Source organism: Gracilinanus agilis, chromosome 1 (genome assembly GCF_016433145.1).
Source record: "Gracilinanus agilis isolate LMUSP501 chromosome 1, AgileGrace, whole genome shotgun sequence".
Taxonomy (NCBI): Eukaryota; Metazoa; Chordata; class Mammalia; order Didelphimorphia; family Didelphidae; genus Gracilinanus; species Gracilinanus agilis.
In genome coordinates, this window is record NC_058130.1 from 524,337,625 (window position 1) to 524,360,180 (window position 22,556).

The 22,556-nt window shown below is 33.8% G+C and overlaps 1 protein-coding gene across 1 annotated transcript in view; it reads right to left on the reverse strand.

Annotated features, from left to right (window-relative positions):
* Positions 1-22,556, reverse strand: part of SPIDR (scaffold protein involved in DNA repair) — a 590,496-nt gene that overhangs the window by 54,309 nt on the left and 513,631 nt on the right. The window contains exons 13-15 of the mRNA XM_044682801.1: positions 3,462-3,549; positions 2,140-2,283; positions 1,972-2,034 (exon numbers count right to left, since the gene is read on the reverse strand). Coding sequence (XP_044538736.1) covers positions 1,972-2,034; positions 2,140-2,283; positions 3,462-3,549 — 295 coding nt within the window. The remainder of the gene's footprint in view (positions 1-1,971; positions 2,035-2,139; positions 2,284-3,461; positions 3,550-22,556) is intronic.

A 22,556-nucleotide genomic window follows, 5' to 3' on the forward strand; every position in this document is an offset into this window, starting at 1 on the left:
ATAGATTTAGAACTGAAAGATATCTTAGAGCTCAGAGGAGTATAGATTGAGAGTGGGAGGGAATTTCGAAGGTTATTTAGGGCAATCCTTTCATTATAAATATGAGGAAACTGAGTCCCAAAAAGATTAAATGACTTGCCCAGAATCCCACAGATGGCAAGTTTGCTATTTCTTTTGACTATATCATCATTATTGTTTTAATTGCCACCAATGGTGGTGATAAGAAATGCTGATGTTTGCTATTGGCATGCTTAGCCAAGGAGAGAAATAAAGGAAATTAGTGGGAAGTCAGAAAGGAAGAACAGAAGACTATAAGAAGAAAGAGATGCATTTGGTAGAGAATAGTAGACTTCCCACTCCAAAAGCATCATCATAGGTGGCACTTGCCCACTTTAGAGATCTCTCTTTGATATTTGTTCAATGAATATTTATTACATCTTACTATGTACATAGGACTCAAAGTACTGATATCTAATTGTGAAATATTAATAATAGAATTAAAAGGTCTTGCCTTCTTAATGGATAGGGAAGAGAAGAAGAAAATTTGGAATTGAAAATGAAAAGAAAAAGTAAAAGGTATTTAATCTCTCTGAGCTAGTAGCTAAATTCTGCAGCTATTATTTAGGGCAATCTTTTCATTATAAATATCATTATCTATATGAAGTTATTATCTATGTCTATATTATCCATATAAAAAGCTGCAGTGGCCATATTATCTAATGTAATGGATTACAGAATCATAGAATATTATAAGGAATAATGACCTCGGCACAAATAGGTAGCCTTTTTTTACTCATATTAATGTATGGCATCTTCAGAATGACTCAAAGAAATGGACTTCCTTAAGTCTTTGCCTTTAAATTTTTTTCTTTTTCTTTATTTTTAACAGATGAAAATTTCTTCTCTTCATAAAGTCAATTTTATTTCCCCTTATCCTACTCCTAATGAGAAAGTAAAACAAAACCCTTGTTAAAAAAATGCTGAGTCAAGCAAAACAAATTTCTGAATTGGCCATGTCCAAAAATATAGAGTTTATGTTTTAGTCTACTCTCTTGAGTCCGTCATCTTTCTATCAGGAGGTGGGGCCAGCAGAATTTAGGTAAATTTTAACCTAAGGAGATTTTAGAGGGCCATAAAATGCAAAGAAATTTCCAGAGCACAAGTTGACCTTCAATTAGATTTCTCTGCCACAGAGAAATCAAACTGGTCCTGTTTTGTTTCCTCATTGGTTCATAAATTAGATAATGTTATAGTGGTATTATTGGTGTGAGATGAATATTTTTTATCTGAATTCCAATGCTCACTTCCTCGCCCTGATTGTTTACATTTGACATGAAGGTGAGGTTATTCTTACCTGCGAAAGAATGGTTTAGAAGGCAAAAATAAGAAAAAAAATTTTTCAATGTGAAGTTTTAAGTCACTGTAAGTGATTTGGAATTAACACTAATGTTATTGCCTTAGTGATGATCAACATTAGGTTTCTAGGAGGATGTGGATAATATTATCTCTAGCCTGACTGAGAATATTCTCTTTTTTAGCCAGCCTCCAGCTGTCTAAAGAAATACAGTTGTGTGCCTAGCAAACAGATGAAAAGATCAGTCTGGACTAAGACAGAAGTTGACATTCACAAGAACCATTTTAAGAAACTCACATGGACTCCAGGGGTTGTTGTCAATAGTTCTTTCAACATAACTCTGTGCAATGACTGTGGTTAAGACTATTTCTAATTTGGCGAGCAGATATCTATCTTTTGTTTCCCTTTTCTGGGCAGCTTCATGTATCAGAAAATGGCTGAACTCCAGTGATTTAAGAGTCAAAAGATTTTCTGTTGTTCTTCTCAAAAGTGTTACTACTCCTCTACATGACTGCTGAGATGGATCTCTGAAAATTCAAATTCCTTTTCAATAAAATCACCTTCTCTCACATTCAAAACATTTTTGAGCATGGCGCCTATTAGATAAGAAAGATTACCTGGAGTCTTTGATATATCACTCTGGCATGGAAGCTGCAACGACGAGCCCCAGCAGCACCTGCCTGAAATACCATGGAAAGAGAGGGACGCAAGTAAGAGAAATGATGTGAACTGAATAAAGACCTGGGGAAAGGAAAACGGAAGGGAATTTTAAACATAGAAGTTACCTTAAGAATATCTTTTAAGGAATGGATGGATGGGGGCCGGTAGATATTAGAAATTGTGCTTTCCACGTTTATACCAACTTCTCCAGGCTCTGGACAAGCAGTGAGGATATAACAGAAGCCGGGAGGCTTCTGATCAGCTTTCATCTGTTTAAAATAAAGAGAAAAGATGTAAAAAAAAAAAAAAGGATCCAATGTGATTTTCAAATTAAATCATCAGGGAATCAACACTTTCTTGATAACTGTAATGAAGAAAGAGTGATGAAGTTCCTCTTGGCCATTCACCATGCTGGTTTGACTGGAATGACAATGCCAGGTTTAACTCTTGTGTGGAAGAGGGATGAAGCTACATTTATGAACACCATGTGAAGCACTAAGGCTTGAGAACTATGCTCATTCAGAATGGGCCACATAAGGAAAGGTAAAGATTTAAAGAAAAATTCAGTCAAGCTGGCTACCTGTTAACAGCTTCAGGAAATGTTTTGGTAGGAAATTAGAGCATAAACAACCAGCAAAACGGAAAAATTTTGCTTATATGTGTATTTTATTTATCAGTACTTCTCTCCCTCCCTCCCTCCTTCCCTCTCTTTCTTTCTTTCTCTCTTACGGATAATTAGAATTGTCTCTAAAAGTAAATGTAAGGCAGAGAATAATAATGGTAGTTGACATATGAAGCATTTTTCTTACAACCACATGATGCATATAGTACAAGCATTATTATACCTTCTTTAAAGATTAGGAAATGGAAGTGCCCCATGGTCACACAGGTAATAAAGTTGTATTTAGGGAATGCCTTGTTTTAATAGAAGAGAGGAAAAAAACAATCATTTAGTAGTTGTTGGGCACTACAATAAACAAAGGGAATACAATATATGCAAGAGAAGTCCCTAATTTTAAGGAATTTAATTTTAATGAGAAAAAAACACATGGAGAGGTACTGGAAAAGGGTTGTGTGTGGCTCTGGGGGGAGACTGTCTGAGAGCTGCAGAGGAAATAGATGGGAAATTTTTAGAAGACCAGGGCAAAATAGGCTATTAAGGTTTAAAATTGTGACAAAAGGGTCTAAGGTAGCTGGTGGATTTTGGTGTTTTTGTTGTCATTGTTGTAGTGAAGATTTATTTTAAAATATACTTTCAATTAATCAATAATGGGTTTATAGTTTGGTGGGAAAGGAGATATGTTGAAAATTTATTTCTGATTTAGACATCACAAACCCATTTTTCCTTCTATGGCCTAATATAGGAATGGGGAGATCTGTGAAATGGCATTAAAAATGTTGGCCCTTGATCTTTTATCATGAAAGGAGAACCCAAAGTTGGACTTACCTCTTCATAGTCTTGACTTTGGCCAGGAATTTTCAAAGGCATTAATGGAGGCCACAAGCTGTCAATCAGACTAAAAAGTCCCATTGCCCTTAAAATAATAAAAATAAGAAATAGCTAATTAAAAAATTAAGGAATAGTACACAAAGGCATTAATTCTCCTCCTCCTCAAAAAGTATTTACTAGGTTCCTGAGTACTGTGCTTAAACAATAGACACTATACCAAAGAAAGTTTTGTTTTCTGTCTGGCCACCTCTTCCATAGTCTTTTCACCAACCACCTGGACAACTATTTGGAAGATATATTCTAAAGGGAATTCTTTTTCAGTTATGATTTGGAGTAGAAGTTCACTTAGGTCTTTTCATATGTAGAAATTATAGGACTGTTAATCTCACTGCTAAAGATGTATAGTATATTGATTTGTAACTTGCTGGTTTTCATGATCCTTTTTGATTTTCTTTAACTATGAATATACCCTGGATATATTATTGTTATTCATCTTTAACTAGATATTTGTAATAAAGATGTATATCATCCTTTTAGTTCTAGATTTTTCTCTTTGTAACACAAAAATATTCTGATATTTCTTTGAATTCTTCAAATTTCTTGAGGTACAGTAATATTCCATTATATTTGCATAATACCATTTTTAGCCATTCCCTCAATTGATTTTTAAATACATAACACTAAGTACCATTAGGAATAATTCTGAAATAACAGATTCTATCTCATGTAAATAGCATCCCTGGGGCAAAGTTCTAGTAGTGGGACTATTGGATCAAAAGTTACACATTTTTGTTACTTTTTTTTCCATATTTAGGTATTTCATCCCCAAAGGATTAGACTAATTCACCTCTATTTGCTCAATGCTATTCTTAATCTCTTTTCTGAGTGGGAAAGGTACTAAAGATTCCTCATCGTATATAACACTAGCTCTTGGGTGCAAATAAAAACTTAAATACTTTCTATCATTTCAAGGGAAAATTCTGCCACTCATTTTTCTTAGAGTTCTTAATGTAAAAGGGTTTTGTATTTTACAAAGAGTATTTTTCTGCATTTACTGATAAAATAATATGGCTTATTATTATCATCATTACTGTTATTACTATTATTGTTTCTGTTATATTTATGGTTTTTCTATCTTTTGGGCTAAATTAGCTAATGGTTTATCAATTTTATAGGTCTTAAAAATCCTTAGCCCCTCTGGTTTTTATTATTAAGCTTTTGTTTATTAATTGTTTTTTGCTTTCATCTCTATTAATCTGTCCTTTGATTTTAGGGATTTTTTTTGTTCTTTGAACTTCTTTTTGGATATATTAATTTGTTAGACATTTTTTTTCAAGTTGAAGATTAAGTTTAATCTTTTTTTCCTCTCTTCTTGATAAAAGCAATCAGGGAAGCAACTCTCTTAAAGAACTATTTAAGCTGAATCCCATACATTTTGCTATGTTGTGCTATTGTCATCCTCAATATAATTTTATTTTATCTATTTTTTTAATTGTTCTGAGGGAATTTTTGTAGTCTGTATTTAGGTCTTCATCTTTTTAAAAATCACATTTCCTTTGCTGATTAAAACATTTACTTTTCCATATTTGTTTTGTTTTAAAACATAGATAATTTTTATTGTTCTGTTCACATTTGAATAAAAAGTAAGTTCAGTTCTCTTCTAATGGATATCAAATCTTTATTTTTAGGATTCTATTTCTTTAACTGCTTCATTACCTTCTTTCTTGTATACATTTCTGTTTGACTTATTTTATTCTATATACGATAGGGACATTGAAATCTGCTTAGTATTTTTCTCTGTGAATCTTTTTGTAATTTAGCTAAGTTTTCTCTTGAAAATGTTATTCTGTCATCAGTTGCATATATATAATATACATATTTATAATGATATATTTTTGGCTTAATGGTTCTTTAATCACGATATCTTCCAAACTCATCTCTCAATCTTTTACTTCAAATCAGCTTTATCCAAAAATTGTGACTTCAACTCTAAATTTTCAGGAAGTAGAAGATGCATGATAAAATTCCCTCCTTAATTCTCATTTTAAAACTATGGCTTCTTTTGTATTGGATATATTTTCTGCAGGCAATATAATAATGGATATTATACTCTTTAAAATCCTTTCTGCAATGTTTTCTTCCTAAAGGTGAATTCCAATTATATAAGTCAGTAACAATAATTACATTTTTTGTTCTTTTTTTTCCCTTTTATATCATGCCTGACTATGATCTTTGTCATGTTGACACTATGCTTTCCTTGTTGTTTTTTTGCAGATAACATTCTATTGAAGAAGCCTTGGAGTTAACAACACTATGCCTGGATAAGTTAAATATGACATTTCTTTCTGAGGGCATCTAGTTCTTCTACTGATCTTTAGTTCGTGCTTAAATCTCACTCTTTCCAGGAAGCTCTCTTGAGTGATTTTCTGAAAAATAGTGCTTAGACTTTTGTTTCTTTGAAATTTTTTGGTAATCTGATAACGCTCAAATTACCTCTTATCTTTTTTTCCTGTAATCTTTGCTTGTCAGTTAAAAAAATTTTTTTTTAAAGCTGAGTTATTCTTGTTTTGCTTCATGTCCTGGTAATTTGCTTCCAGTCTGAGTTTGTTTTCCATTGATTCCTTTCCTTTAATCACATTTCCACCAATTTTTCTATGTTGTTGATTTTTGTTATCAACTTATCTTTTTTTTTAACTGTGAAAGAACTTCTATTGTAGATATTAGACCTTTCTATATTAATAGTAGATCTACTTTGATTTTCTTTAAAGGGTTATCAATCGGTCATGTCTTATTGAACAATAGAAAAGCATAGTGTGACTGAGAGGCAATCCTATTCACAAGAAGATTCCTATTCTTGAATCCTAGTTTCAAGTCTAATTTCTGATACATATTGTCTATATGACCCTGGGAAAGTTAATCTTTTCATGCCCCAGGCAATGCTCTAAGAGTAAAAAATGCAGAGCAGTTTCTGACCTCCAGTGGCAGAGGGAATTTCTTCCTGGGGAAATTCCCTAAACAAGTAAATCACAAGTATAATCTCTATTCCTGTTAGCTATTTAGTTGGGGAGACTGAGGAAGAAGGATCTTATTGTGAACTTTCACTCCTTTATCTTGTCCAAACTCCTACATACTTATAATTTAATTGGAGTCTTTTAGAAATATAAACTTCAGCCTTAACTAAAATGAATATGACAGGACAGCTAGGGCACTTCTGGGCAAGGGGTCGGGAAGATTTCAGTTCAAACCCAGCCTCAGACAATTACTAGCTGTGGATCTCTAAGTAAATCACTTAACTGTTTGCCTCAGTTTCCTCATCAGTAAAATGAGCTGGAAAAGAAAATGGAAAACCACATCAATATAAAGAAAAGTCCAAATAGGGTCATGAAGAGTTGGACACTACTGAAACAACTGAAGAGCAACAAAATAGCTATGACATTTTTGCCACAGCCTATGGTTTATGACATTTTTGATGACTCATAAATCATCACAAAATATTTACAAACACTCATAAAAATGAGGAAAAAATCAATATCACTAAGCAATCTTGGAGAAATTAATCTGACTTGTTTTACTTTTCTGAATAAGTTCTGCTGAAGTTTCTCTGAAGTGTTCTTAGATTTTATAGGCGTTTAGTTGCAAAATTTGTCTCTGGTAGGTAATAAAAAACTACATACTATTATAGTCAGAAATTACAAGTTGTTGCATTTTATTTATACTATTATTCTTAAAGTCATACTGAACAGACAAATACTATTTGTTACAATGAAATTATTTACTATTTTAACATTTCATATGTTATTTAGTTATTTGGGATGTGGCCAATAAAGAAAAAGAATAAAAGATAAATTCCAATATTTGGAACATGTGGTGACTAAACACATAGTACCATAGACAGAAGTATAAACCCATAAGGAGGAATATGTTTTTGGAGAAAATTATATTTAGTTTTGGACATAAATGAATGACTAGTGAGACATACCACTAGTCATACCACTACAGAAAGAAGACAGTTGGAAATACCAGACTAGAGTTTAGGAATGAGGGTAAGTTTGGAGGTTCAGGAGAATTTAAGTAATGAGAATATTTCATATCATCAAAGCAGAGAGAACATGAAGAGGCCAGAAAAGAGCCAAAACGGAGAAAACAAGAGAATGGTAAAAGATGTAGGAGGGAAATACATTGTCATAGAAACCAAGGGAGGAACGAATATCACATCCCACTGCATTATTTATAGGAACATCTATACTTGAAAAATATGAAGTTTGGTCATGTCAATGAATCATTTGCAGTGTTGTTAAAATCTGAGTATAGGCACTTAATTGCAGCAAAGTCTAAGGCTTCTTTTAGGGAGAAACAATGGATTTGGTAAATTAAGGTTTATTGATTTTTTCTCCCCATCACTGTCATTTCCCAGTGGCCTCCATCAATAAAACTCACTTTTGTGGCAAAGAAGTGAGGCAGAGAAACACACACCAACACACCGACTGTGCCTGCCATTCTATGCTATGCATCTTTCCACACCTATAGTCAATTTCTTCCCAGCTGAGATCTTACCATAATTCATCTGAAGTAAAGATGGTAAAACCATTGACTTCTTTCAAAGTTGTTTTCCTTTGTGCTATCTCTGTGTAAATGGTTCCCCTAGACATGCTATTTTCATTATAGCCTTTCATACAATTCTCTGTTTTTAATTTTCATTATTTTTTATGGCCCAGATTACATTCAAATACTATGATTTGTTCAGCCATTACCTAATCAATGGGTAGCATCCCTTTTCCTTCAATTTCTTTGCTATTATCAAAGTGCTGCTATAAAATATATTCTCTATGTGTTTACTGACTTTTTAAAGCATATTTAGTATGTGCACATTGATTTCAGTTGAAGGACCCAGTATTAAGAAAGAAAAAAGGAGTTACAAACTCAGTGTGAAGTGCTTAGAGGCAAATTTCCCTTGATAATCTAGAATTCATAAGCAGATATTATGAAATTTAACGAATGATTAAATGATAAATGAATAAATGATTAAATAATGAATTATTTAATAATGAAATTTAATATTCATTTATTTACGAAGTAGAAATTACATTCTGACAGGATTAGATATAGTCTTTTTTTCAAGTCTAAATCTAAGTAATATCCTAAAATTTTGTTTCAGAATACCATGGATCACTTCAACCTCATTCCACATCTAAAGAGACCATGACATAGTCATATATAGCAAATTAGGAATTCTGTAGCATATCTTTGTTACCATTTTATGATGCTGTAGAGAAAGTTCTTCCCTATTCATCAATTCTTGGCAATATAAAAAAATTTACTTAAAAACAGAATTAAGCTAAAGGCACTTAAAATTATTCAGGACTTAATTCTTTCAAAGTTTACACAATAGTCTTAACATAAAAGCTTCTTGAAAACTGATCCTCATTATGGCTATGCAAAAATGCTTGGGTTTCTTTTCTGCTCATTTTGTACATTGAAATAAATTCTAAAGGAGTTTACTCATTTAACAAGCATTTTAAAAATAAGGATATGAGAACAACTATGTTTCTTCCTTGGACTATAATACAAACAAACAGATTTGTGTAAAATCAAATTTTGAGAGTCTGATTGAACATAAAAATTAAAATATTAGAAACTAAGCAAATGATAAATATATACACTAAATATTTTAAAACATTTATTAATATTCATTTTTAACATGGTTACATGATTCATGCTCCTACTTTCCCCTTCGCCCCCCGCACTCCCCCCACCCATGGCCGATGCACATTTCCACTAGTTTTGTCATGTGTCCTTGATCAAGACCAAACTCCAAACCGTTGGTAGTTGCATTGGTGTGGTAGTTTCGAGTCCGCACCCTCAATCCTGTCCACCCCGACCCATGTGTTCAAGTAGTTGTTTTTCTTATGTTTCTTCTCCTGCAGTCCTTCCTCTGAATGTGGGTAGCATCTTTACCATAAATCCCTCAGAATTGTCCTGGGTCATTGTATTGCTGCTGGTACAGAGGTCCATTACATTCAATTTTACCACAGTGTATCAGTCTCTGTGTACAATGTTCTTCTGGCTCTGCTCCTTTCGCTCTGCATCTGTTCCCGGAGGTCTCTCCAGTTCACCTGGAACTTCTCCAGTTTATTATTCCTTTTAGCACAATAGTACTCCATTACCCGCATATACCACAGTTTGTTCAGCCATTCCCCAACTGAAGGACATACCCTCCTTTTCCAATTTGTTGCCACAACAAAAAGCGCAGCTATAAATATTTTCATACAAGTCTGTTTATCTATGATCTCTTTGGGGTACAAACCCAGCAATGGTATGGCTGGATCAAAGGGCAGGCATTCTTTTATAGCCCTTTGAGCATGATTCCAAATTGCCAGCCAGAANTCCAACTCCCCAATTTTACAGATGAGGAAACAGAAGCTCAAAATGATTTGCCAAAGATCACACGGGTGGACCATGACAAAAACCTAGATTTTAAACCTAGATCTGACTCCAAACCCAAGCCCCTTTTCACTGCAGCGTGAATTAATTCTTGGCATTTTCAGTTCTGAGTTGGGTTTTCCAAAATAATCTAATGTAAAAAATACAAAGTAACTTTAGTGATAGGTAACTCAAATCAGATATAGGATGGCTTTTTGATAACAAGTAATGTAAGTACAACATAAATTCATAGTGAGTTGTAAACTATATTCTACAATAGAAAAAGCCTTGGGAGAAATTTGCCTGGAATCAATTAGCTTTATTTGGGAGGCATCATTGGCTACTTGCAACTTACAATAGTGACTATAGATTAAATATTTATATTTGAAAGCAGATTCCTAGTAACAGAATAACCATGCAACACTAAAATGAATATTCTCATAAGAATTCTGTTTTTTTCTCATTTAAAAAATCAACATAACTCAAGTTGTTACTGTTGTTTTGTGAACAAGATTTTGGTCTTAGGCAGCCCACGTAACCATTTAAATGAATCCAACCTTTCATCAGGTCAAACTTTTCTGCTGTAGCTAAGTTTTGGCAGAAGGAAAGTTTATTGTTCTTCCCACTACAGTTCACTCTTGACTCTTCACAAAAAGAGCCCCATTTCACTTCTGCATGAGGTTTCATTTTGTTACACAGGAAATGCATTCTTTTAAAAAAGTCATCCCTTTAAAAGAAGTGTCAAAAACAACAAGCAAGATAACTGACAGTAAACATTGTCTTAAATTTAACAGCTTCTTTTCCAAAGAAGTTTTACCATCTGGGAAAAAATATTTAGTTAAAAGAGAGAAATTTAAAAAACTTTTTTTATACAAAGATCTTACTTAGAAAGTCCTCACAGAAATGAGTTAGGATGTCAATGTAATGATTATAAATCTTATAAAGCTAGTTGGTCAGAATGAGTTTTCAGGTAGATATTTTTATTTTTGAAGTTCTGCAAAATAAATCTATAGAAAATATTGGGTTTTCAAATTTGAATAATAAAAGTTTTAAACTAAAAAATCCTAAAATGATTTTTTTTTCACATTTGGTGGGTAGTCGTGGGAAGGCAAGGCAGATGGGGAGGAGGCCGGCTCTAATCTTTACTTTATTGGGAGTTCTAAAGTTGACAGTTTTTGCAGCGTTGTCCCTACACTGGGCAGAATCCTTTAAAGTGCTCAGAAAAGTAGGTCAAATTAGCCAGTGATCAGTTAAGAGGAAAGCCACGTTTCACACCACATTCAGCCATGATTTCATCTGATACTTTCAACTGTGATCTGAAAATCAATAGCTCTGGAGAATGTCAAGAGGGGAGGAGAAACAGTGTGGTCACACATGGAGAAGGAATGACAGCATATGGTTGATGCCAGGGACATCTGGAACAGGCCTGATATGTCTTCTCTGTTGCTCCACTTGGGGTGGCTTTTGGCAGGATGACTTTAAAGCACAGACTGAAAAACACATTGCTACTTTATGAAACCTAGGATGAATGCCCACAGGCTGTCTGACTGAAAAAATCTCAAACTCATCTCTCAAATGGTATAGGAACTCATATTTAGATTTTTAACTTATTCTAATAGATATTGAAGTGGCTGTGATATGGTGGATAGAAAGCTGGCCTCAGAGTCTAGAAGACCCAGGGAGAATAGTCCTGCCTCTGACACATATTAACTGGTGATATCTGACTTCTCAGTGCTTTAAGGCAACTCTCAGAGACTATCAGTTTGAAGAGAAGATAGAGGGTTCCTTATATGGGAACTCATAGATCCAATCCCTCTCTTAATATGTTATGTTATATATTATTATATTCAATAACTAGTATCATATATATGTATGTTAAATAAAATATATAACGAAGTCAAATTCCATTCTCCAAATCCAACAAAGAGGATTATTTTTGTTGTTGTTCAGTCATTTTTCAGTCACATCCAACTCTTCACCCTCCATTTAGCTTTTTTTTTTAATTTAATTTTTTTATCTTTTCCCCTGGATTATACATGTATTATCATGCAAGTCATATTTCCATATCATTCATTTTTGTGAGTGAATAATCTTATAAAATCAAAACCCCAAATCATATATACAAATAAATAAATGATAAATCCTATGTTTTTGTCTGCATCATTTGGCATTTTCTTGGCAAAGATACTGGTATGGTTTGTCATTTCCTTTTCCAGCTCATTTTACAGATGAGGGAATTGAGACTTATAGGGTTAAGTAACTTGCCCATAGTCACATAGCTAGTAAGGGTCTGAAGTTACATTTAAACTCAGGCCTTCCTGACTCCATCCAGGACATTCTATCCATTTGGACACCTACCTTCCCCTTCAAACTACAAATGAAGCAAATCTGTGTCTGTGATAAAAAGCAAGGATGCAAAGGCATCTGAGTCTGATGAACACTGATACTAAGAAACTATGTAGGAATGTTAAACACCTTGTATTCTTTAAAGCATCACAGAGACACAGTAGATATCGATTTATTATCCCTCCAAGTTATTCTATTTAAAACAGAGGAAGGTTAAGAGTTTCCTAATTAGAGCAATGGGGGACTGGGTTGCTTTCACCCTGAGCCAGGATAAAGCCAAGCGTCCTCAGGTGCAGAATGCCTCATTGATAATAAATTCCCATGTGAGACTTGGGGGATAGAAGTCATGTTCTATAACTCTGATTCTTGTCTCCTAACCATGTAATAGAAGCCTCTCTGAATATGGCTGCAGAGTCAAGAGCTGGAGGCATATTCAAAAGGTGCTAAGGTTGACTTCATCCTCCTCTTGTGATTTCTTCCATTTTGTTGGCAATAGGGTAAGAGACAGTGCTTTAAGGGCCTTCCCATTTGAAGCTAACAGGTAGTCTTGAATAAAGGCCTTTTAAAAAACATACCATATTTATAATAATACAATAAACTGGTGGTTCAAAAAACTTCTCCTACAATCACAAAATATTCACTTAAAAGTTCATTTCCAGGAAAAATGGCTCCCTCCTCTTCTATATCATCCTTCAGCTTTATCTTGACTTTATATTGTTGTTGTTGTTGCTGTTGCTGTTTACCACAAGAACAATTTGATCAATCAGTCATCTGGTTGCCCAATCTCTATCCCTCACCTCTTTATTAAAAGAAAGGGATGTCATGATGAAAATGTTTGGTATTTTCCATTCTAATTATAATCTATTATAAAAGTGTTACTCTGCAAGCAGTTTGTTAGGAAAAAAAGGCAAACAATAATACTTACAATTTTTCTTTAAAAAATCCAAGCTTACATTAAAGGTATTTGTCAGTTAGAGTGCAAGGATTCACAATGGCCACTTGCTTTTTCTTCTAATTGACAAATACTTTTAAAAATGAGTAGCACAAGTAAATAGAAAGTGGGTTTTAAAACCCCCTCAGGTTCTTAGAGTAAGCATTTTTGATATAAATAAGGAGCAAACTGTTATGCCACATGAAATTCCAATCAGTGAATGCTATGCATTTTTATAGGTTATTTTATGTCCTTGTTATTTGAGAGGAACTGAGGTATTATTGTCCTTATCCAAATCCTTTAGTGTATTAAAAAGTGGCAATGGTTACTGTCATTCAATTTCAGCTCCTCTCTGGGGCTTTTTACAATATATTCTTAGGTATAGTTCTCAATAGTGGAAATGTAGCAATGTCAGCTATCTAAATACAAAAAGTTCAATTTTGGGGGTCTGTTTTAAAAACATAGTTAATATGGCATTTATTTGTTAGTAGTATGACAGTAATTTTTTGCTAAGAATTATGAACCATAGACTAGGTATTTCAGTTCACAAAGAGAGTCTGATAAGTTGAAAAAAATATTTCTTTAAAAAAACTCACAGCAGTTTCTTATTAAACTGAAACTACTACAGAAGGAATGACAAATGACTTGACAAAAAAATGCACTGGATAAAAAAAGGTCTTTGTCTTGATATTTGGCATATGCTCCTTTATTATAGGTGAAAGAGATGGGAGTTGACGCTCTAACGAGTTTCAACTGATCAGGAAAGTGACGCATGAGGAGGTCTAGGAGTAGAGTTTGTGCTAGGTTTTGAACACTAGCCTCTAGGATCCAGGGAAGCAGTAGCAGAGATGCCTCATTTGGAGGTGAGCTTGGGGGAACCCATGCCATGTAGAAACTATAACTCTGAGCCTACTTTCCCCATGAACCCAGGGGGTACAGGGAAAGGTGTACCCCTGAACTACTGTGGGGAAAAATTTGACTTGTATTTTTCCAATATTATGAAGTAAATATCCCTTTGGAAAAGCTAATTGGTGTTAAGTAGTTAAATGGAACTAGGAACTAGTAGTTAAATTTAACCAATAGTTAAATGTTCTAGTTAAATGCTAGTCACAGATGGCTAATCATGGGGAGAAGGTGAACACATTGGAATGGGGGCTTGAGTTGTGATAGCACTAGAGAAACAATCAATATCTTCAGGCATCAGGGGTATCCCTAGAATCCTGGTGGGGAGATGTGTTCATTCTTGCTTTGGGAGAGTAAGGCTAGATTTCCTGATATACTAGTTTAATTTATACATTCAGATCAGATTCTAAACAGTACTATATATTCACTAATAAAAACGAATTTAATTATGAAGCTCTTTAGCTTTAAATAAGACATATCTTACATATATTCCATTGAACTTCAACCATAACACTAACTCTAATTCTGACTTTTACCCCAATCTTCAGTTTGGAAATAGACAAAGCACCAAAAGGATACTTTGGATCAATCAATACACTGGAGAGGTTTATAAAAAAAAAAAGGCTAAGAGAAAAAAGATGAATGAGGCAGAGATGAAAAAGTTAATGAAGTAGATGATAGAGAATGATGGCAAAGAGGGAACAAGCCTATTACACGAAGATCATATAACCACAAATCTTTCTTGCAGCTCCCCCTCCCCTCGTTTCTGTCTGTCTGTCTCTGTGTATGTTTGTCTCTGTCTCTCTCATAGAATAGATGACAAAACAATCCTTAAGAGTCTGAAGGAACAGACATTTTGTGACATAAATCTTGTCAATGAACACAGCCCATTAAAAAGTGAAAATGAAATTCAGGCACCCAATCATCCTTTTGCTATTTTTCACCTGATACTCAAAAAACTAAATATACTTAACTGACTAGTTGTTGTAAGTAGCCTGAACTAGTTCAGTAAAGAATTTTAGGCCAGTTAAAAAGAAAAGAAGTGCTGATTTATTAATAAATTATCAAAAAATAGCTCAGTATCAGGTCAAACAATACTGGAGGATTTAGGTTTGTTCTGAATCTACTAAGAATTAAAAAATAGAAATAACTTTTTGTACATAAATAATGGAAGTGCATATAGAGATATCTATATTTCCTTAACAAATCTTCCTGCAAGAAATAGGTCCAAATATCAGTATTCTTATTTCAGGATCCAAAAGTTCAATAAAGAAGTTAACTCGTCACTGTTATTCCATTAAATTGGTTAGTTAGTCTTAAGAAGAAATTTCACAGAGAGAAAAGGCAGATAAACTTGAAAAACTACATTTCAAATGAAAAAGTAAACACAGCTGGTGAGCAGAGTATGAGGACATGAAGTGCTATAACAGAATAAGCTAACAACTCAACCACTCATGTGCCCTCATGTTAAAAATGTGCAAAGTAATGCTCTCTTCAGAGAACCTTGTTCTTAAGATCAATGCCACATGCAAGAGATGTATGAGTGTTGCTTTATATTAATTTGTTTTATCTCTTTAACACTCTGGTATCACTATAATGTGTTTTCTTAGAGCATGAAATCTAAGAGCATTCAATTATCAGAAGTACTGAAGTATTTTATCATAGCAGGATCCAACTTGTATGATATTAAAACCTAAACTCCAATTAAATTCCATGTAGACATGTGATTATATTATCATTGCTGGCTTCTCAATTTTTTATTCTAAGTGTTTTATACATATAGTATTTTATATTTTTGTTCTTCTACATATCTTCATGATTTTTCAGTAACTAAGAACATGTTTAATTTCTGTTTTCTATATTCTTAAAATATTTATTTTTTTCCTATTAAATTTTTACCACATCATGATTAAGTTCATTTCAACAAGATTGAAAAAATGTAATTTCGCTCTAATTTATTTCTTTGTTAGATTTATCTGTCATCTAAATATCATGGGTTGTTTTATTCTTCTGCAATTAATTTCCTATAACTATTTATCTAACTATTTCTGTCTGTAAGAGTGTGAACTCTTCCTTTATCAACTTAGATGCTATATTGTTTGGTGCATATATATGTTAAAAATCAACACACACTCAATATCAGTAGTATCATAAGTATCTGTCATTTCCTTGTTTATTTCTATTAATTTTCTGGTTTGAATTTAGCTTTCTCAGTTATAAACAGTGCAAATTCAGATTTTTTTGAGCTAGTTATAAGATAATATATGTCAATCCATTCCTTCACTTTAAAGCTGTTTGATCATTTTGTATAATTGTGTTTCTTGTAGATAGCATGTTCTGTTGTTCATGTAGTCTGTTTTCTAATCCATTCTAGAATTCCTTGGAGGGTTGGGGTGGGTGGAGGGCTGTTTACTCTGTTGACATTTGACTCAATAGTTTCACATTTTGACAGTAGTTCAGAGGACTTAGAGTTTGAAGGTAAATAGACAACATTAGATCCGACTCCTTAATTTTAAAGATGAAGAAAAAGATGATGAGAATAATGAAGTAATTTGCCCAGCCACATTGATGGTTAATAATAATGATAAAAATAATAACATTAATAGCTCATATATGTTTAGTACTTTAAGGTTTGTAAAGCCCTATATATATCAATCAATATACATATACCCATGAATGTATGTGTATATGTATTATTTGAAACTCACAATAAGATGTGAGATAGTTGCCATTATCACCCCATTTTAAAGCCTGGGAAACAATGTCAGAGAGGTTGTGACTGGTACTATATAGCAGAGGTATTAATGAAACTCAAGTTTTTGGATTCCAAAATCCAGTGTCTTTTACACCATGTAGCACTGCCTTTCTTCTATAATTCTATGTTAAATTGCTATTTGTTTCATTTCAGGAGGGAATGTGATCTTTCTTATTTTACTGCTTTCTCTTATTAATTCAAACAATAATGAATATTACCCAGAAGTCCTCTGTTTTTATGCTGCTAATCCTGAAGGAACTCATTAGTTTCCCTTTGGGATTGTCACTGCCACCTTTTCAATCTATTCTCATTTATTTATATTTACTTTTTTGTTATTAATCTTTAATGCTTTTTTGTTTATATACTCCTACATATATAATTTATATATTTTGATGTGTGTGTATACATAAATATACTTTCTACACACACACACACACACACACACACTCCTTCTTAAAAAAGAATTCTTTTGGGGCAGTTGGGACAGTGGATAGAGAGCCAGGAGATCCTGGGTTCAAATTTGACCTCAGACACTTCCTAGCTGGGTGATATGGGCAAGTCATTTAACCTGAATTGCCTAACCCTTAGCACTCTTCTGTCTGAGACTGAGACAGAGACAGTGAGAGAGAAACAGAGAGACAGAGACAGAGAGAATTCTTTTGACTGTTTGCCAGAATGTGTGTCAAGACAAATTTTACCATTCACTAATTTAATCAATACAACATTATAGCTATTTTGTAATCTCCTCATAGGGGCTTTTACATTAAAACAATAACAATAATTGACATTTCTATTGCACATGATGGTTTACAAAGTTTCTACCTCCAAGGCACTTCCCTCCTCAGTCTCTTTTTCTCTACCCAAAGACTACATGAGTTCAAGCACTCGTTCCCTCTCACCTGGACTATTGCAATGGTTTCCTTGCCTCAAGTATCTCCCTATACTTCTATACAACAAAACAGAATTTTTTTTAATTTTTTCTTTTTTGTTTAAAGAATGATTTTCGGAGATTCACTTCTAACATTTTGTCATTCTCTTTCTCAGCAAACTCCAATGTTTCCCTATTACTTTAAATATAGACTCTGCTTTGAATTAAAAACCTTTTAACCTGGTCTCAAACTATTTTTCTTTAGTTGAACTACTTATTCCTATCTTTCACATTACTTACAGTCTAGGTAAAGTGTCCTACTTACATAGGCCCTGACTTTACTTCTTTGTGCCTTTACACATCCTATCACTGGGATGCATTCCCTTCTAGTCTCTGCCTTTGAGAAACCCCAATCTCCTCCTTGCACAGTTAGGTGTCCCAGTGAAGAGAGTGCTGAGCCTGGAGTCAAGAAGCCTCATCTTCCTAAGTTCAGATCTGGCCTTGGTTACTTACCGGCTATGTGATCTTGGGTAAATCACTTAACTCTGTTTGCCTCAATTTCCTTACTATAAAATAAACTGCAGAGGGAAATGTTCAACCACGCCAGTTTCCTTCCAAAGAAAATCCTAAAATGATGACACAAAGTTGGGCAAATGACTAAATGACAACAATTTCCCTCAAGACAGCTCAAATGTCAACTTCTACATGAAGTCCTTCTTGATTTTCCCTCAGCTTCTAGTACCTACTCCTTAGATAAGATTAAGTAAAACATATATTACATAATACATGTGTGTCAGTTGAATTTATCAGAGGTGAGGAGTACTTCTTTTCTAATGTACTCTGCAGGTGTTTCTGCAGCTCAATTGCAAAAAGTTCTTCTGAAGCATCATTTTGGTTCCAGGAATTCTTTGAGGTCTTGGTATTTTTTGTTTTTTAAATGTCCATTTTTGGGGTTTATTTCTGAATTATGGTTAGATTTGCTGGGAAATTCAGGTATTGGTTTCAGGAATTAAAGGTCATGTTTTAGGTTGTGGGTTGTTTTTTTAAATTATAATGCATTAAATCCTTTGGTCATTTCTGGTTTTCTGTTGAAAAATCTTGCAGGTCCATTATTGGTGTGTGTGCTGTTTTTCTTTCTTGACTGCTTGAAAGAGCTATATTTTGTAATTATAATTTTGAAGCTTGACAATGCTACATCTGGATAAATTTATCATTGTTGGGTTTCTATTTTTATTTCTAGTGTGTCATTTGTTTTCTATTACATGGATATTTTCTTGTATAATTTCTTAAAACACGTGATTAGAAACTTTTCTTCTTTGACATTTTCCAGGATTCCAATAGTGATGAGGTTTCCTTTCCTTCATCTGTCCTCCAAATTTGTCACTTTCTTCATCTTCATTATTTCCAAATATTTTTCCAGTAGTTTTATTTTCTGAGCTTGTTATTTCATTTCAACTGGATTAAGCTGCCTCTCTGGCTTCAAGTGTATTAAACATGTTGTTGGTTGTGGTAGATGATGCTTTTAAATTCCCTATACTATATTCTTGACTGCTAAAGTTTTGTCATCATCTTCTATTGATATTCTTTAATTCTTCCCTGGATTTTTGAAGTGTGTTTTTATTCATTATTTTAATTCCTTTTATTATTTTGGGGTGAGGCCTGATTTTATATCTCACTTACTGTCTCTCAGGATTTGTTTCCTTGTCATGTACTATTTTTAATATTATTATTATAATTTTTTAAAACCCTTACCTTCTGTCTTGGAGTCAATACTGACTCCAAGGCAGAAGAGTGGTAAGGGCTAGGCAATGGGGGTTAAGTGACTTGCCCAGGGTCACACAGCTGGGAAGTGTCTGAGGCCAGATTTGAACCTAGGCCCTCCCGTCTTTAGGCCTGGCTCTCAATCCACTGAGCTACCCAGCTGCCCCATTAATATTATTTTTAAATGCTTTTTTCCTAATATTTTCCCATGCTTCTCTTAACACTGTGTCAGGACTATTTTTTGCATTATTTTATTAATGAATATTAATTTTCCTGTGAAAATTTCTAGTAATTTCTTTACTTTTCCATGTTTCTACTATTTTTTTAAATGAGAATAATGAGGTATCTGGCTGTCTTGTGGCTTCTTATCCTGCCATTTCCCCAGAACTTTGAGATAAGTAAAGCACATTGTATAGCACTTAGTTTTGTTCTGTTTCCCATTTTTCAATTATTTTTCACTCAACATAACATAGGAGCACTGAACTAGAAGTAGAAGGGGCCTCAGAGGACATCTAATACAAACTGTAATTTATAGATGAGAAAGCTGAGGTACAGGGAAGCCAAATGATTTGACTAGAGCCATGAAGGCAGGATTTGAATCCAAATCCTCTGACTCCTCTTTCGAACACATCATTTACCATTAAAATGTTCTTGAGGGAAGAGAACAGTGACACAATGATTTTGTATCTCTTTAAGTATCTAGCAAAATGCTGGACAAATAACAATTACTTTATAAACACTTATTACTTGTGTGATTTTGAGCTAATCTCTTCCGCTATTTCTAGTCATTAGACTCCAGTGTAAGGTGATAACATTGCCCTAGATCCAGCATAAGATGAGGACATGGCCCTAGATCTCATCTCCAAGACTTCTTTCATTACTAACATTGTGTGGATTTTGTGCTCTCCGATATTATTCTAACTCTTTTCTCTATGCTTCCTCTTTGGTCAATGGACCACGTTGTCCCACCAAGGAAAGAGATGTGGAAATTCTAAGCTCTAATCATTGGTCAGTGTGGGGCAGTCCCAGCATCCCAGAGCTAGAGGAAACCTCAGAGGCCATCTACTTCATCTCTCTCACTTTACATATGAAAGGCAACAAGGTGGCTTTGCAGATACAAAGCTGAATTTGCAGTTCAAATTTTGCTTAGAAGACAAATCATTTAATCTCTAGATCTTGGTTTTCTTATCTATAAAATGGGGATAACAATAGGAGCTACTTTACAGGGTTGTTTAAAGGTTTTGTAAAACTTAAAGAAGTATATAGTTATCAGCTCTTGGTATGATTAGGAAAACATGGAAAACTACTAGTACTACCAAAAATGAAGAAACTGAGGTCAAGGAGGGTAAGTCATTTGCCCATGATTATACAAGTAGATCAGAAATAGGATTTGAACCTAAGCCTTCTGGCTATAGTCAGTCAGTCAACTAGCATTTCTTAGGCTACTACTAAGTGTCACACAATGTCCTTAGCCCTGGTGTATGAAGTGGAAATTAAGGGGACCTTGAAAATATCAAGGTACACCCTCTTTAACCACTATTAAAAAAGAGACTAGACTGGAAAAATCATCACTTAAGATGCAATGCGCGCGCGCGAGAGAGAGAGAGAGAGAAAGAGAGAGAGAGAGAAAGAAACTGTGGGGCACTGACTCAAATCATTGACCTAAGACCAAATGCCCAAAAATTCACAGAAAAATCCCTTATTTATAGGAGGATCTTGATACAATCAAGCCTCCCTGAAGGGATTATAACATTTTTACTATGGTTGGAGACAGAGATTTTAATACAGAAATAAAGGACAGGAATAAGGGAGGGGTAATCTTGTCTTGAAGGGAGTTTGATGGGGTGTGGAGGGGGAACCCAGCTTTACTAACTTAGGTATTAATAACTTTTACCTTGAGAATATCACACTAATTTCTTATTCCACACACCAGGGATGGATCTATGTATGAATATTTTAAATTCCCTATACTATTTTCTTGTCTTTTGAAGTTTTGTCATCATCTCCTCAATATTTTTAAATTTATTTATTTTAATTTTAATTTATACATCAGTAAATACAATGTTTAATATGATATATATATATATCATATATACACACATATACACCATCTTAAACACTATACATGGAGACAGAGAGNATTAAATCCTTTGGTCATTTCTGGTTTTCTGTTGAAAAATCTTGCAGGTCCATTATTGGTGTGTGTGCTGTTTTTCTTTCTTGACTGCTTGAAAGAGCTATATTTTGTAATTATAATTTTGAAGCTTGACAATGCTACATCTGGATAAATTTATCATTGTTGGGTTTCTATTTTTATTTCTAGTGTGTCATTTGTTTTCTATTACATGGATATTTTCTTGTATAATTTCTTAAAACACGTGATTAGAAACTTTTCTTCTTTGACATTTTCCAGGATTCCAATAGTGATGAGGTTTCCTTTCCTTCATCTGTCCTCCAAATTTGTCACTTTCTTCATCTTCATTATTTCCAAATATTTTTCCAGTAGTTTTATTTTCTGAGCTTGTTATTTCATTTCAACTGGATTAAGCTGCCTCTCTGGCTTCAAGTGTATTAAACATGTTGTTGGTTGTGGTAGATGATGCTTTTAAATTCCCTATACTATATTCTTGACTGCTAAAGTTTTGTCATCATCTTCTATTGATATTCTTTAATTCTTCCCTGGATTTTTGAAGTGTGTTTTTATTCATTATTTTAATTCCTTTTATTATTTTGGGGTGAGGCCTGATTTTATATCTCACTTACTGTCTCTCAGGATTTGTTTCCTTGTCATGTACTATTTTTAATATTATTATTATAATTTTTTAAAACCCTTACCTTCTGTCTTGGAGTCAATACTGACTCCAAGGCAGAAGAGTGGTAAGGGCTAGGCAATGGGGGTTAAGTGACTTGCCCAGGGTCACACAGCTGGGAAGTGTCTGAGGCCAGATTTGAACCTAGGCCCTCCCGTCTTTAGGCCTGGCTCTCAATCCACTGAGCTACCCAGCTGCCCCATTAATATTATTTTTAAATGCTTTTTTCCTAATATTTTCCCATGCTTCTCTTAACACTGTGTCAGGACTATTTTTTGCATTATTTTATTAATGAATA